Source organism: Atractosteus spatula, chromosome 13 (assembly GCF_055471065.1).
Source record: "Atractosteus spatula isolate fAtrSpa1 chromosome 13, fAtrSpa1.hap1, whole genome shotgun sequence".
In the NCBI taxonomy this organism is placed as follows: Eukaryota; Metazoa; Chordata; class Actinopteri; order Semionotiformes; family Lepisosteidae; genus Atractosteus; species Atractosteus spatula.
In genome coordinates, this window is record NC_142718.1 from 209,890 (window position 1) to 223,490 (window position 13,601).

Below are 13,601 nucleotides of genomic sequence, written 5' to 3' on the forward strand. Positions count from 1 at the left end.
CTGTCATGTAGTAAAAATAACTATAGCAAGATATTTTATCATTCGCATAATTTCACATTTTCAGTTGTCTTCAGCTGAGGAACAGGGCTTGGACTCCCGCTATGATTCTGCATGGTCTTGCCTTCCTCACTTGAGCTTCCAGGAATTGGAAGTGTTGGGCAGGAGAGTGACTGAAGGGAACATCAGTAACACACTGCAGTGGAGGATCAGGTGTTGGGCAGGAGAGTGACTGAAGGGAACATCAGTAACACACTGCAGTGGAGGATCAGGTGTTGGGCAGGAGAGTGACTGAAGGGAACATCAGTGGAGGATCAGGTGTTGGGCAGGAGAGTGACTGAAGGGAACATCAGTAACACACTGCAGTGGAGGATCAGGTGTTGGGCAGGAGAGTGACTGAAGGGAACATCAGTGGAGGATCAGGTGTTGGGCAGGAGAGTGACTGAAGGGAACATCAGTAACACACTGCAGTGGAGGATCAGGTGTTGGGCAGGAGAGTGACTGAAGGGAACATCAGTAACACACTGCAGTGGAGGATCAGGTGTTGGGCAGGAGAGTGAAGGGAACATCAGTAACACACTGCAGTGGAGGATCAGGTGTTGGGCAGGAGAGTGACTGAAGGGAACATCAGTAACACACTGCAGTGGAGGATCAGGTGTTGGGCAGGAGTCTGAAGGGAACATCAGTAACACACTGCAGTGGAGGATCAGGTGTTGGGCAGGAGTCTGAAGGGAACATCAGTAACACACTGCAGTGGAGGATCAGGTGTTGGGCAGGAGTCTGAAGGGAACATCAGTAACACACTGCAGTGGAGGATCAGGTGTTGGGCAGGAGAGTGACTGAAGGAGGAAGATGATGGAGGAGGAAGAAAACTGTCTGTCTGTGTAACCTGACCACTTAACACAGACCACTAGGTGGGTGCTGAAGGTGACTGCAGCTTGGCTGTGGAGCAGTCTTACTGCCTGACAGTAAAGGTTAATTCCACGCTGAAACTTCGCGTTTCTTCTCTCTGCTTTTCAACATGAGATTTGCCTTTGCTTTCAAATGAACATCTTACCAGCACTCGTGGTGCAGGTGGTCTAGAAGAGAGATGCTCATTTAAAAAGAATTGCAGGGTGCACACCATATATGTGCATTTTGAAACAACTGAGCACGATATCAGACAGGAGGGATACTCTGTGTTGAAAGTGAAGACTGTGCTACTGTCTGGCATGAGGAAGCGGTTTGTAGCTTTGACATTTGAGTAATGTTGCTGCATTTACATCTTCTCCCCTTAACGATGCTCTTAGAAGAAGAATTGCTTCATGCTTTTATAGATTTACACTTAGACTCTTTTAACAGTGGCAGTCTCTGATTCAAATACTGTGTGAAAGCCCTTGTCTCACGTGAAACAAACACAAAGGCAGAGACAGACGCCCCAGGAGAGTCTATTTAAAACCGATGTTTGTGTTTCCAGACTGAGTGTGAAAATAAATCACAAAAGATCAGATAAAAAAGGTGTTTTATTGGCTTAGCGGATTTCCTTTTTACAAGGGACTTCCACAGTATACACAGTTCTGCTTGAAGTGTAAGTACACAGGGAAGAGTAGGTCCAGCCAGGTGAAACACAAACGAGACACAGTAGATGTAGAGTGAGTGTCAAGTGACGAGACAGCTACTATCCACAGCGCTCTCCCGCAGCGCCCCTCTCTGTGGTCTCAGGTTCGAGTCCCTGCGGAGGCACCCCCAGCACCGGTGCAGAAGTAGAGAGGGGCCACAGCGCCCCCCCTGGCCGTCCGCAGCCTCGCGGTGCCGTCGGGGAGAGGTGCGCCGCGGCGCCAGGGAGACTCAGAAAGAGCAGGGACTGCAGGTCGGGAGGGCCCGAAGACCCCGACTCTGACTCTGCCACCCAAAAATACTGATGATGCTCACATACAAAACACCCAAATGACGCAGAGAGTGAAGATGGTGAGCAGAAAACCCCACAGATCCCGATTCTCCTGCAGATAAAAGACAAGCAAGGAAGCAGATAAAACAAGATTCAACAGATTTAAGGGAAATTAAAGCAGACCCAGACTTTAAACCAACATTAAAATGATACTAAGGTTTGGACAGATAGAGGGCTGATTAGGTATCATTAGGTGATCGTTTAAGAATTCATCTAGAATATGAACCTCTCTCAGATTCTCGTTTTTTTAACGATCTGCAAGTTACAAAGTTATTTTTACAAAGATTCAAGGAATCAAGAAAACCTTTGGTAAAATTCATTGCTTGATTTAGTTTTTAGCAGAAATGTGCAATGCATTGAATGTTAAGAATGTGTTAGGTGAACGAGGTCATGTGCTGGAAGATGGGTTAACAGCAGGAGAACTTACAGTTCAATGGGAACTTGACTACCAGCAGAATCACTTTCTAATGTTCGGAATGATATATCTCAGAATACATTTACGACACTGAATTCTTGATTTTGTAGGGAATATGCTTGAGAGATTCAGATGAGATTCGATAGCAGTCAGAAATCTGATCTGAGACTCAGACCAAAGTCAGAAACTCCCCAAAACAAACAGCCTCTGAAAATGGCTGCAGTCGAGGCTGAGCAAAGCATCTCAACAGAACAGACCAAGGGTTCGGCGATGTCAACGGGCCGAGGAGCCGAAGATGTAGTTTTATACCAGTTTAATGTTCTTTAAGTTCATTTGTTCCAATACTAATGCTCACCTGAAATGGGAGATTGAACACAAAAAACACTATTATTCCAAGGTTGTACAACATATACGCACAGAAATACCCAGAAATGAAAGGTGACATTATTTTCTTCATAAGAATCTTTTCATTGCAAATCCGAATTACTTACAGCAACCTTGACTTAGCTTTCCTGTTACTCGTGGGAGGTACTGTGTGAACAGCAAACGCATACTGAGTGGGTTACAGAACTGTTCAGTCACTCAATAATTATTCATTTCTGTTTATAGCCCTCTAAGACCTTGACAAGAGCAGCAGCCCTCAAATCAGAGAAACTGAAACTCTCATGAGACAGAAGAGCTGTGATCTCAATGTGGAATTTTAACCCCAAAACCATTTCTCAAGATCAGGAACAGTCTGGTACTCCCTGTGTCTTTTAACGTAATCACAGGTAAGACAGGCATGTTCTAACCAGAAGTCAGGTGTCTTCACAGTGAAGTGCTCATGCCAGGAGAAGTACTGCAGGTACTTCTCCTCACTCTTGTCTAGCACCTGTAGATAGTCAGCCAGCTCTTTTGCTGAAGGGAAATCGTCCACATGAATAAAGGCACCTGCAGGGACGTAGCTCTCGTAGTTTCCTCTGGAGGGTCCCAGGACAATCGGAACTGAGCCCACTGACAGAGGATTGTACAGCTTTTCTGTGATGTAGTCTTGGTAGGCTGAGTTTTCAAAGGAGAGGTAAAACTTACAGCTGGCTATAGTGGGCAGAAGGTTCTCACCGCTGATGTATTTCCCAAATGCTTTACCATAGGTTTGGATTTCAATGTGTTTGTGCAGCTCATTGTAGTACTGTGACCTGGCGTGACCAGGACTCCAGTTGCTAACGATCCAGCAGACCAGCTTGTCCTTCTTTGGCAGTTCAAATTTCGGAAGTTCCCTTCTGTAAATGAGGGACACATAAGGAACGTCGATGTCAGAGTCCCGTCGGTAATTTAAGGTCAGGTTGAAGAGTTTTGAGAGACCGGGTATTTTTGGTGAGTTGGCTGGTGACTCCAAGTTCATCCAGACCCACTTCTGGAAGGGGGGCCTGTGTGCAGGAGGCAGGTTGGACAGATTCTCTTTGATGTCTCTGTGGTGGAGAAGAACTGCATCCGCAATGTTGTAGAGGTTCCTGTCCGCTGTTAATCGGCATCCCTCGATGTGGAAAGTGGAGCTACAGGACTCTAAAGAAAAGGTTTCTCCAAATGGCCAGAGCCAGACTAGAACCACAGTGACATTTGCGTCTGTGTCAGAAGAGACGAGGGTTTTCTCTAAGGGTGATGAGGCAGTGTGATGAGAGAACCAGCTACGAGACGGTTTTATATACAGGAGTATAAAAATTACAACACAGCCCAGGAAGAGGGTGCTGATCAAAATGGTGCGTACACCTCCGAGAGCAGAGACGGATGACATGGTCTGTCCTGTTGAAGAAGGAAGAAGGAGACTAAATGAGGACATTACGTGTCTTTGGAGATTCCTGGCCCTGTGGCCTATACTGAGCTAAACTATCCTGCTACATTGTGGGCAGTAACGGTGGTTCTGAAACTGTCACTGCAAGTAAATTAATTCTAATGCGCTTGGAAAAACCCATCAAGATTTACAACAAGGTGAAATGATCTGAATCCTGAAGAATCAGATGTCCATTTTTAACAGTTCTGACTGAAATATGTGTCTCAACATTTTAAACTTGAAAAGCTTTCTCATGTAATCATTCTCCTTTATTTTCAGATATTAAAAGACATCTGAGCAATCTGTTGTGCCTCAGGGATATTGCGTAATGAAACCTGCCAGGTTGGGGGTCCACTGGGGAAACTGGTTTCACACAGGAGGGAATATGAGAATGTACTGCCTCACCTCAGCGCCGAGCAGACCTGCAGCAGGGGTGGGACGTGATGGTTTCTGCCTCCTTGCGGATCAGACGGCTCAGTGGCTCCCGAGAGAGAGATTCTGCAGAGCTGGGCCCCTGTGCTGGTCCACACAGAAGCACACTGCGTCTGTCCCCAGGACTGTCCCGGCCCAGGCTGGACACACGGGGCCCTACACAGGGCTCAGCCAGGAGCTGTGTGAAGTCTGGGAGGAGGAGAGATCGGTGGAGGTCTTTAGGAAATTGTGAGAAACTCTGGTATCATTGCAGGGGTTCTCAATATTGGTCCAGAAGGACTCCTGTCTGCTGGTTCTAGTTCCAGCTGGGCCGCTGGGCCCTTAATCACTGGTGCTAATTGATGCATGTACAGATGCAGCCATTCAAAATGCGCGGTACAAACCCGCGGTACGGTAAACTACCCACAAGCCACCGCAGGGCACCGCGGTAAGTGATTGGCTGGCCAAAATGACCGACAGGGGCACTCGTGGTGCATTGGTCGGTAGTGAAAAGATTTAATCATTTAATCTCTTTACTGTGCACGTTTTAATCCACTTATCATGAATATTTATATGGAATTTTACCACTAAAGGGAAATTTTAGTAGCTGAGCATACAAAGAAGAGGAGCATAACGCATCTGAAGGTCATAAACGATATTAATTTAGGAACATAAACATTACTGTATGTAAACTGTACTGTATATGGCTGGTCTTGGTAGTTTAAAGAAAAAATACACACCAGTCTTCCATTTCTCCCTAAACATTTTAAGCATGAAAGTTTTATGAAACGGTACCCAAATATGCGATTGCTGTATAGAATGAATTTTAATTTAAAAAAATTATTTAACACGAAAATTAAGCTGTTTACATCTTCCGCCTGAGAACAGTCATCCGTTGCTACCCAACGCAAAAACACAGCCACTAACTAGTAAAGAGAGGACATTAGCTAGCCAATATGATAAAGAAATAAATGATTATTTTGTTTATTTCTTTTGCACATTTATTTGAACATTTCCATCGATTGTACAGGCACTTGGAAACTGTCCAATCCCTAGTTCATCAGGCATTTTCTTTTATGCTGCGGGCATTCTCCCGGTCTGGCGCCGGTCTGTGTCTTCTAGGATATAATGCCAGCGATTTTTTGTTAAATTTGGGTTTCCAATAACGCCGGAGCAAACTCTTGTTTTTATGTCCACTATAACAGACAATCTCCTTTGCTTTTAACCGAGCGTTTAATAATTTCCTAAAATGAAAATGATTTAGTTTATTTCCCTCACGGGATCAATAAAAGTATCTATCATCTATCTAAACTATGGGACAGAATTGTGGGGTCTCCCTATACCAGAGATTATGGTAGGGCTTCAGAATGGTGATTGGCTGACACCCCTCTGATTGGAGAAAAAATACGTGTTGGTCTGCTATACATACTGTACCAGGAAGAGGATTTCTTTCTATTCGAAACGTGTATTTTTAAAGTTTAATTAAGAAGTAAAAACCTTACAGCATACACAGATTTCTAAACTGATCAGGAGGAAGAAAAATCACCTGTGTTTCGTGCATAAAAAGTGGTTATTAACTATCGAAACCTGTTTTTTTATTTTATTTTTATTTAGATTAAGAGATTATTTAGATTCCCGTCACCCCCATTCCCATTTAAATCACAAACCCGTGTTTAATTAAATGTCTTTTAACGTAAATCGTTATCTTTGTCTTATGCATAATAATGTTCACCACTCTGTCCAGCAAATTAATAATAAACTTTATTTTATATAGCGTTTTAAACGAATAAGTAATTAGATTGCTCATAAACCTAATCATTTATTCTACATAAACACAGCGTAATTGCTCTCTGAAAATTATTTTTCTTTTTATTTAGGCTCAGATTTCAACTATAGATCGTACACTAATTACTAGCAGTAAATACTGATGTTTTGCTCCCTCTTACCACAAAAATATTAAAAATAATGTATTGTAGCTGGGATGGACTTTTTTTCGAACGTGTCTCTACCTGCAGCGACTCAGAATGGTTAAAGATGGCTGTTTCAGTAACCTAAAGTATATATCTAAAGTAATAATTTAACAATATATGTAAATGTTTTAAGATATGTTTATGTTGTGAATGTCTGTAGATTGTATCTTATTTTTAGTTTTTGTTTTGTTTCAAATGGCCTTGCAGATCAGATACTGTATCAAGGAACAAAACAATTATCGTGCCGGGCTCCTCAATGGAATCGCTTTAACATGCTAATGCGTTGGTGTAACACTCTGTGTCTACAGTACATTGTGAACAAACCGGTTTCACAGGTATTTTCAACCCCCAACCAATGTTGTTTCATCGGTTGTTATCCTGTAAAGCGCTTTGAGGAGCCACCTTTAAAGGCGCTATATAAAATAAAGTTTATTATTATTATTAATATTGATCATATTTTTCCTCCCAGAACTTGTAAAATTGTTGTTGTTATTGTTGTTATCCTGTAAAGCGCTTTGAGAAGCATACTGTCCAGCATATTGTATTTCATTGCACTTTGACAGATCGTCTTATAATCACTTCTTGTTAGAATATCCCCCAAAAGGACATTCCCCCCAAGAGTATATAGAGGATATCCCCAAGAGGTATCCAGGTAACAGTGAAATGGGCGGACAGTCTGGGGAGATCGCCCGTTTTCCATGTAAAGAGTTCCCTGGTTCCGCACCCCTTGGTGTCTCTCTCTCTCTCTGTCTATCTCTCTGCCCGTTTTAGTATTGAATATTTATATGGAATTTTACCACTGAAGGGAAATCTTAGTGCCTGAGCATAAAAAGAATAGGAGCATACTGTAACGCGTGTGAAGGCCATAAACGATATTAATTTTGGAACATAAACATACAGTATATGGCTGGTCTCGGTACTTTAAAGAAAACATACACACCAATATTCCATTTCTCCCTAAACATTTTAAGCATCGAAGTCTTTAACTAACGTGATACCGGAGTCAACAAGCATACTTTTAGAATTTGATTAAAAAAAACATTAATACTTTCGTTGGAGTTTAAATAAAGTTGATGTTTAATCTAGGGGCTGCTCGCTCGCCTGCGTCTGAAGAGCGGCTTCTAAACTGTGAAAACGTGTCTGTCTTTCCGCAGGGGGCAGGGAATCTGACCTGCAAGCCCCTTTGGCTACAAAAGTAAAAAGAAGGCGCTCGCTCCATAGCCCGCCCCTTAGGCAAAACCAACATCCATCCCCTGTTCTCTCTCTCCGCTGGCGTCATTAGTGACAAAGGCTAAACTTTCTTGGAAAAATGTCTTTTATGTAAACCATGTTTGCTATTAATTCATTTAGGGCTAGAATATGTTCATTGTCTTCCAATGAAAGAAGGGTTCCTTTCGCCGTAGTCGGGTTGAAATTAGAAGCTTGCCATGCCCGGACTGTTACACCAACGCATTAGCATGTTAAAGCGATTTCATTGAGGAGCCTAGCCTTTAACTAGTAAGTACTGTACTTACTGGGTTTTGGAGGGGGGGAGGTGTCTTTCGCTGGAAATCTCGCCCCCTTCTACTTTGAAAATACCTGTGAAACCGGTTCAATTCGTCACAGCCAGCACTCCTGCAGAGAGGGGGGTTGTACTTGCAGTGTATACAGTACACGCGTTATGCTCTTCGTTAATGTCTAAGCCGGAACACATCATTATATCTCATTTTGTATTTCTTTAAAAAAAATCGTTTGCCCAGCCTAACAGTATTGTTGTTATTGTTTTTATCCTGTAAAGCGCTTTGAGGAGTCTACTTTGCAGGATTGGAAACAAATGCGTGATTGCGAAATGCTGTGGTGTTACTTTTACAAAGACGGTCAATGAGAAAAAGAATGTGGACCAGGGCAATACTTTGAGTTTACAGCTTGTCCAAGGTCATTCATTATTAATACTATTGGTAATATCTTCGTTAAAGACTCTGATGGCGACAGCTCAAACATGAGAGGTTGAGCTTTATCAGCTCCACCTTGCGGAAATTCCGGATACTATTATTTTACTTGCGGTACTATAGGAGAATTTACGGTAACTCGCGGTAGACTGCATAAAGCGCATCACAAAATAATGCGGTATCGCCCGCTTGTTTTGAATGGCTGCATCTGTAATTGGGCCACTGGATTTTTACTATCCGCTTCATTCAGTCCTTGCTCTCAAAGACACCTGAGGTAACGTACCTGATTTGCAACAATGTCAGCACTTTATGAAGTCTGTCCTCTGATGTCTGGGAGGAAGGGGGATTGTAAGAATTCATGAGAGCCTTGGAAGGCTACTGTCATGATAAAAACATCATTAAGTTCGCAGCGGTTTGCTGTACAGGCAGGTATTGCCTATGAGGGGGCAGTGGGGTGGCCATGTTGGTCTGGACAGACGTCTGGACTCAACGAGCAGCTGCCGATAATCACAGGCGCTGCCAGTTCGCTCGGCAGCGGCTCGACGCACGGCTGCTGGTTAAAGTGGAGACATGCAAACTGCTACTGCAGCTGGGTCTGGAGAACGGGGCTGGACTGTGGCAGCCAGTCTCCAGAGAGAAGGTGTCTCAGCTCGTGTACACCCAGCTTCATCCCTCTGTTTTCTAACGGCTCATCCAGTTCAGGGCTGCAGGGGAGCTGCAGTCTATCCCAGCAAGCCACCGGCGCAAGGTGGGGTACCCCTGGACAGGACACACACAGACACACCAGGGCCAGGTCTCCCAAAAGCCAGTTACCCCACCAGCAAGTCTCTGGCCTGTGGGAGGAAGGAAAACCCATACAAACACGGGGAGAACATGCAAACTCCACACAGACAGCACCCCAGATGCAGACTCGAACCCAGGGCCCCAGCGCTACAAGGCAGCAACGCTGCCCAGACGAATTCATGTCCAAGGAAACTCACAATAATAGTAAACGTGCAGGACTGACAGAAAGGCAGCGTCTTCAAGCTCAGGGTCCCTGTGTCGTATCTCGCCCTTGTTTTTGCTACTTCCACACCCTCCGCTAGACGTGAGCTGCCAGGTGACTTATCTTCTTTCAGACGCACAGCTGACCTCGAAGAGCTCGGGTGGGGAGCTGCATCAGCATGCGCAGGCTGCAAAGGAACAAGTGGAGGGTTATCCCAAGCGGAAAAGAGAAGAAAACTGTTGACCTTCACTTGTTCGGTTACCTTGAACGCCTACTCTCTGAAACCGGGAATTATTCGTAAGCGATGAACTCTCTCAAAGTCTCAAAGTACACCACCTTCACAACATGACGAGATTGTAGGCTTTGTGAACTCCAGTACAGCTGCTGCTTGTTCAGCTCGTTAGACTGGTCTGGGAGTTGTCACACGCACCTGCAGGAGTCTGCTGTCGGTGGGAAAGCAAGATTGTCGACCGTCAGGAGGCCCTCAGGGGCCCTGGGGGCCAACGTAACAATACAACAATGGACGCTGGTGGAACCTTTCTATGGGTCATGGAGAGAGACGCCCTGTTCCGCGCTCGTGTCAGACCCTAGGGAGGGCCTGTACTCTAGATCACCATCACAGCCGCCCTGCCCGGTCCCCCAGGAAGTCACGACCGGTCTCTGAAAACCAGAACCAGCTGGAAATTGAGCAGCTTCTTTCTGCTTGACCAGAATTTCCTGTTATACTGTGTGCGCAGTGTCTTCATACATGTATACGTGATGCATATACCGTATGATGAGATTAAATACACTTTTTTAATTAACCTGCCCACACAATTCATAGGTATAAAAGATGAAAAAAAGCTACACAGACTTGCCAATGATATCAAAACAGACATATAACTCAGTACATGCTGGAGAGCCAGAAGTACGCCTTCGGGAGACCCCCGCCCAATCCCCACGGCAGCGTGAAGTACTCCTCCTCCTAAAAGCCCAAGATAACAGAGTCTTCATGCTGGAGAGCTCTTCAGTGCTCGGATGGCTGCAGGCAGAAAGTATCTCCTAAACCTCTCTGCGGGGCGTCGGGGAGCTAAAACCCCAACACACAGCTCTGTACAGAAGCCCCAACACACAGCTCTGTACACGAACGCCAACACACAGCTCCGTACACGAACCCCAACACACAGCTCTGTACAGGAGCCCCAACACACAGCTCTGTACACGAACGCCAACACACAGCTCCGTACACGAACCCCAACACACAGCTCTGTACAGGAGCCCCAACACACAGCTCTGTACATGAACGCCAACACACAGCTCTGTACAGGAGCCCCAACACACAGCTCTGTACATGAACGCCAACACACAGCTCTGTACAGGAGCCCCAACACACAGCTCTGTACAGAAGCCCCAACACACAGCTCTGTACACGAATGCCAACACACAGCTCCGTACACGAACCCCAACTCACAGCTCTGTACAGGAGCCCCAACACACAGCTCTGTACAGGAGCCCCAACACACAGCTCTGTACACGAACCCCAACACACAGCTCCGTACACGAACCCCAACACACAGCTCTGTACAGGAGCCCCAACACACAGCTCTGTACATGAACGCCAACACACAGCTCCGTACACGAACGCCAACACACAGCTCCGTACACGAACCCCAACTCACAGCTCTGTACATGAACGCCAACACACAGCTCTGTACACGAACGCCAACACACAGCTCTGTACACGAACCCCAACACACAGCTCTGTACATGAACGCCAACACACAGCTCTGTACACGAACGCCAACACACAGCTCTGTACACGAACCCCAACACACAGCTCTGTACACGAACGCCAACACACAGCTCTGTACACGAACCCCAACACACAGCTCCGTACAGGAGCCCCAACACACAGCTCCGTACACGAACGCCAACACACAGCTCCGTACACGAACCCCAACTCACAGCTCTGTACAGGAGCCCCAACACACAGCTCTGTACAGGAGCCCCAACACACAGCTCCGTACACGAACCCCAACACACAGCTCTGTACAGGAGCCCCAACACACAGCTCTGTACATGAACGCCAACACACAGCTCCGTACACGAATGCCAACACACAGCTCCGTACACGAACCCCAACTCACAGCTCTGTACATGAACGCCAACACACAGCTCTGTACACGAACCCCAACACACAGCTCTGTACAGGAGCCCCAACACACAGCTCCGTACACGAACGCCAACACACAGCTCCGTACACGAACCCCAACACACAGCTCTGTACACGAACGCCAACACACAGCTCTGTACACGAACGCCAACACACAGCTCCGTACGGGAGCCCCAACACACAGCTCCGTACATGAGCCCCAGCACACAGCTCTGTACACGAACCCCAACACACAGCTCTGTACACGAACCCCAACACACAGCTCTGTACATGGATGCCAGAGCTCTCGGGGGTGACAACGCTCACCTCTGTACAGAGGCTCTCGGGGGTGACAACGCTCACCTCTGTACAGCAGCTCTCGGGGGTGACAACGCTCACCTCTGTACAGAGGCTCTCGGGGGTGACAACGCTCACCTCTGTACAGCAGTTCTCGGGGGTGACAACGCTCACCTCTGTACAGAGGCTCTCGGGGGTGACAACGCTCACCTCTGTACAGCAGCTCTCGGGGGTGACAACGCTCACCTCTGTACAGCAGCTCTTGGGGGTGACAACGCTCACCTCTGTACAGCAGCTCTCGGGGGTGACAACGCTCACCTCTGTACAGAGGCTCTCGGGGGTGACAACGCTCACCTCTGTACAGCAGTTCTCGGGGGTGACAACGCTCACCTCTGTACAGAGGCTCTCGGGGGTGACAACGCTCACCTCTGTACAGCAGCTCTCGGGGGTGACAACGCTCACCTCTGTACAGCAGCTCTTGGGGGTGACAACGCTCACCTCTGTACAGCAGCTCTCGGGGGTGACAACGCTCACCTCTGTACAGCAGCTCTCGGGGGTGACAACGCTCACCTCTGTACAGCAGCTCTCGGGGGTGACAACGCTCACCTCTGTACAGAGGCTCTCGGGGGTGACAACGCTCACCTCTGTACAGCAGCTCTCGGGGGTGACAACGCTCACTTCTGTACAGAGGCTCTCGGGGGTGACAACGCTCACCTCTGTACAGAGGCTCTCGGGGGTGACAACGCTCACTTCTGTACACGCTACTCACCTGGTTATCCTCCCTTTCTCCCCGCGACAGGTGATCGCAGAGCGAGTCTCCTGCTCGTCCTCTGGTCCCTCTCCTGGCTCGACGCGGGAGCGGCTCGGCCGTGTTCTCAAAGTCTCGGCCCGGTTCCCTTCCTGCCGGCTCCCTCGGTCCCGAGCTGTGGACTGATTCTGCCAGAACAGCCTGCTCGTGTCCCACGGAAACGCCCGACGCGCAAAGCCGAGGAGCGGCGCAAGATTTCGGGATCCGGGGACGAGGACGAAGGCGTTTATGACCCGGGGGAGCAGCGCTCGCGCGGACCAGGTGATGTCACTGATAGTCGTGCTCGAGGCTCGGCACCTGGCTCGCAGGTGTGTCCTCGCGGTGGCTCCGTGCGTGGAGAGCCCTGGCGCGCGCAGTGGGGGTTCCGGCTGGGTCCCGCCCCAGTCCCACACTCGCTGGTGGGAGGCGGAGATGCCCAGAGCTGATTTACCTTCACTGTTCAGGTGAACATGTTTGCAGCGCAGCGTTTTCAATCGCCCGTTAATAACTGCGGAGCTGGCGCGTAATCGACTCCAGGTCTGGTGCGTGTGCGCTCGAGGAGTGACCCGCGCCGAGTCTGCAGCTCCAGCGCGCGGGAAAGGTTGCTCGTGCGGCGGTTATTCCCACTCGTGAACATCCAGCTGTTTCCCGCAGGAGCCGTGTCTGCACAGCTTGTTCCACCCTCCCGCCACCCTCTGTGCAGAGAGCTGCTGTTCACAACGCAACCCAGCGTTTCTCTGTCGAGCCCTGTAGACCGACACCCCCGGCCAACCGCACAGCCAGGATCCGGCTCGCCTCTGCGACGTGTCCGGGCTGGAGAGACTCTGCTCAGACTCCAGTCCCCTGAGGGAGAGGAGCGTCTGTCTGACCTGTTCCACCGGCGTGTCTGTGCGAACGCGGGCTGTAAAAGTGGGCGTGTGACGTGACTGCTAAAGGTGAGTTTCAA

General features: G+C 47.9%; 1 protein-coding gene across 2 annotated transcripts; it reads right to left on the bottom strand.

Moving 5' to 3' along the window:
* Positions 1 to 1,482: 1,482 nt before the first annotated feature.
* On the bottom strand, positions 1,483 to 13,580 carry LOC148821457 (4-galactosyl-N-acetylglucosaminide 3-alpha-L-fucosyltransferase 9-like). 2 transcript variants are annotated; one of them, XM_088930884.1, is made up of 4 exons: positions 12,638 to 13,580; positions 9,436 to 9,627; positions 4,552 to 4,767; positions 1,483 to 4,118 (listed from the first exon to the last, which is right to left on the bottom strand). In XM_088930884.1, exon 4 carries the CDS (start codon positions 4,108 to 4,110, stop codon positions 3,040 to 3,042), a length of 1,071 nt encoding a protein of 356 aa, XP_088787010.1. In that variant the 5' UTR covers positions 4,111 to 4,118; positions 4,552 to 4,767; positions 9,436 to 9,627; positions 12,638 to 13,580; the 3' UTR covers positions 1,483 to 3,039. The 2 variants fall into 2 exon arrangements, with proteins under 2 accessions (XP_088787010.1, XP_088787011.1); XM_088930885.1 differs by lacking the exon at positions 12,638 to 13,580 and adding an exon at positions 9,703 to 10,152.
* Between the last annotated feature and the right edge of the window lie 21 nt (positions 13,581 to 13,601).

Coding starts and splice junctions, on each gene's coding strand:
- LOC148821457 (XM_088930884.1), bottom strand. CDS start 4,110: ATGTCATCCGTCTCTGCTCTCGGAGGTGTACGCACCATTTTGATCAGC.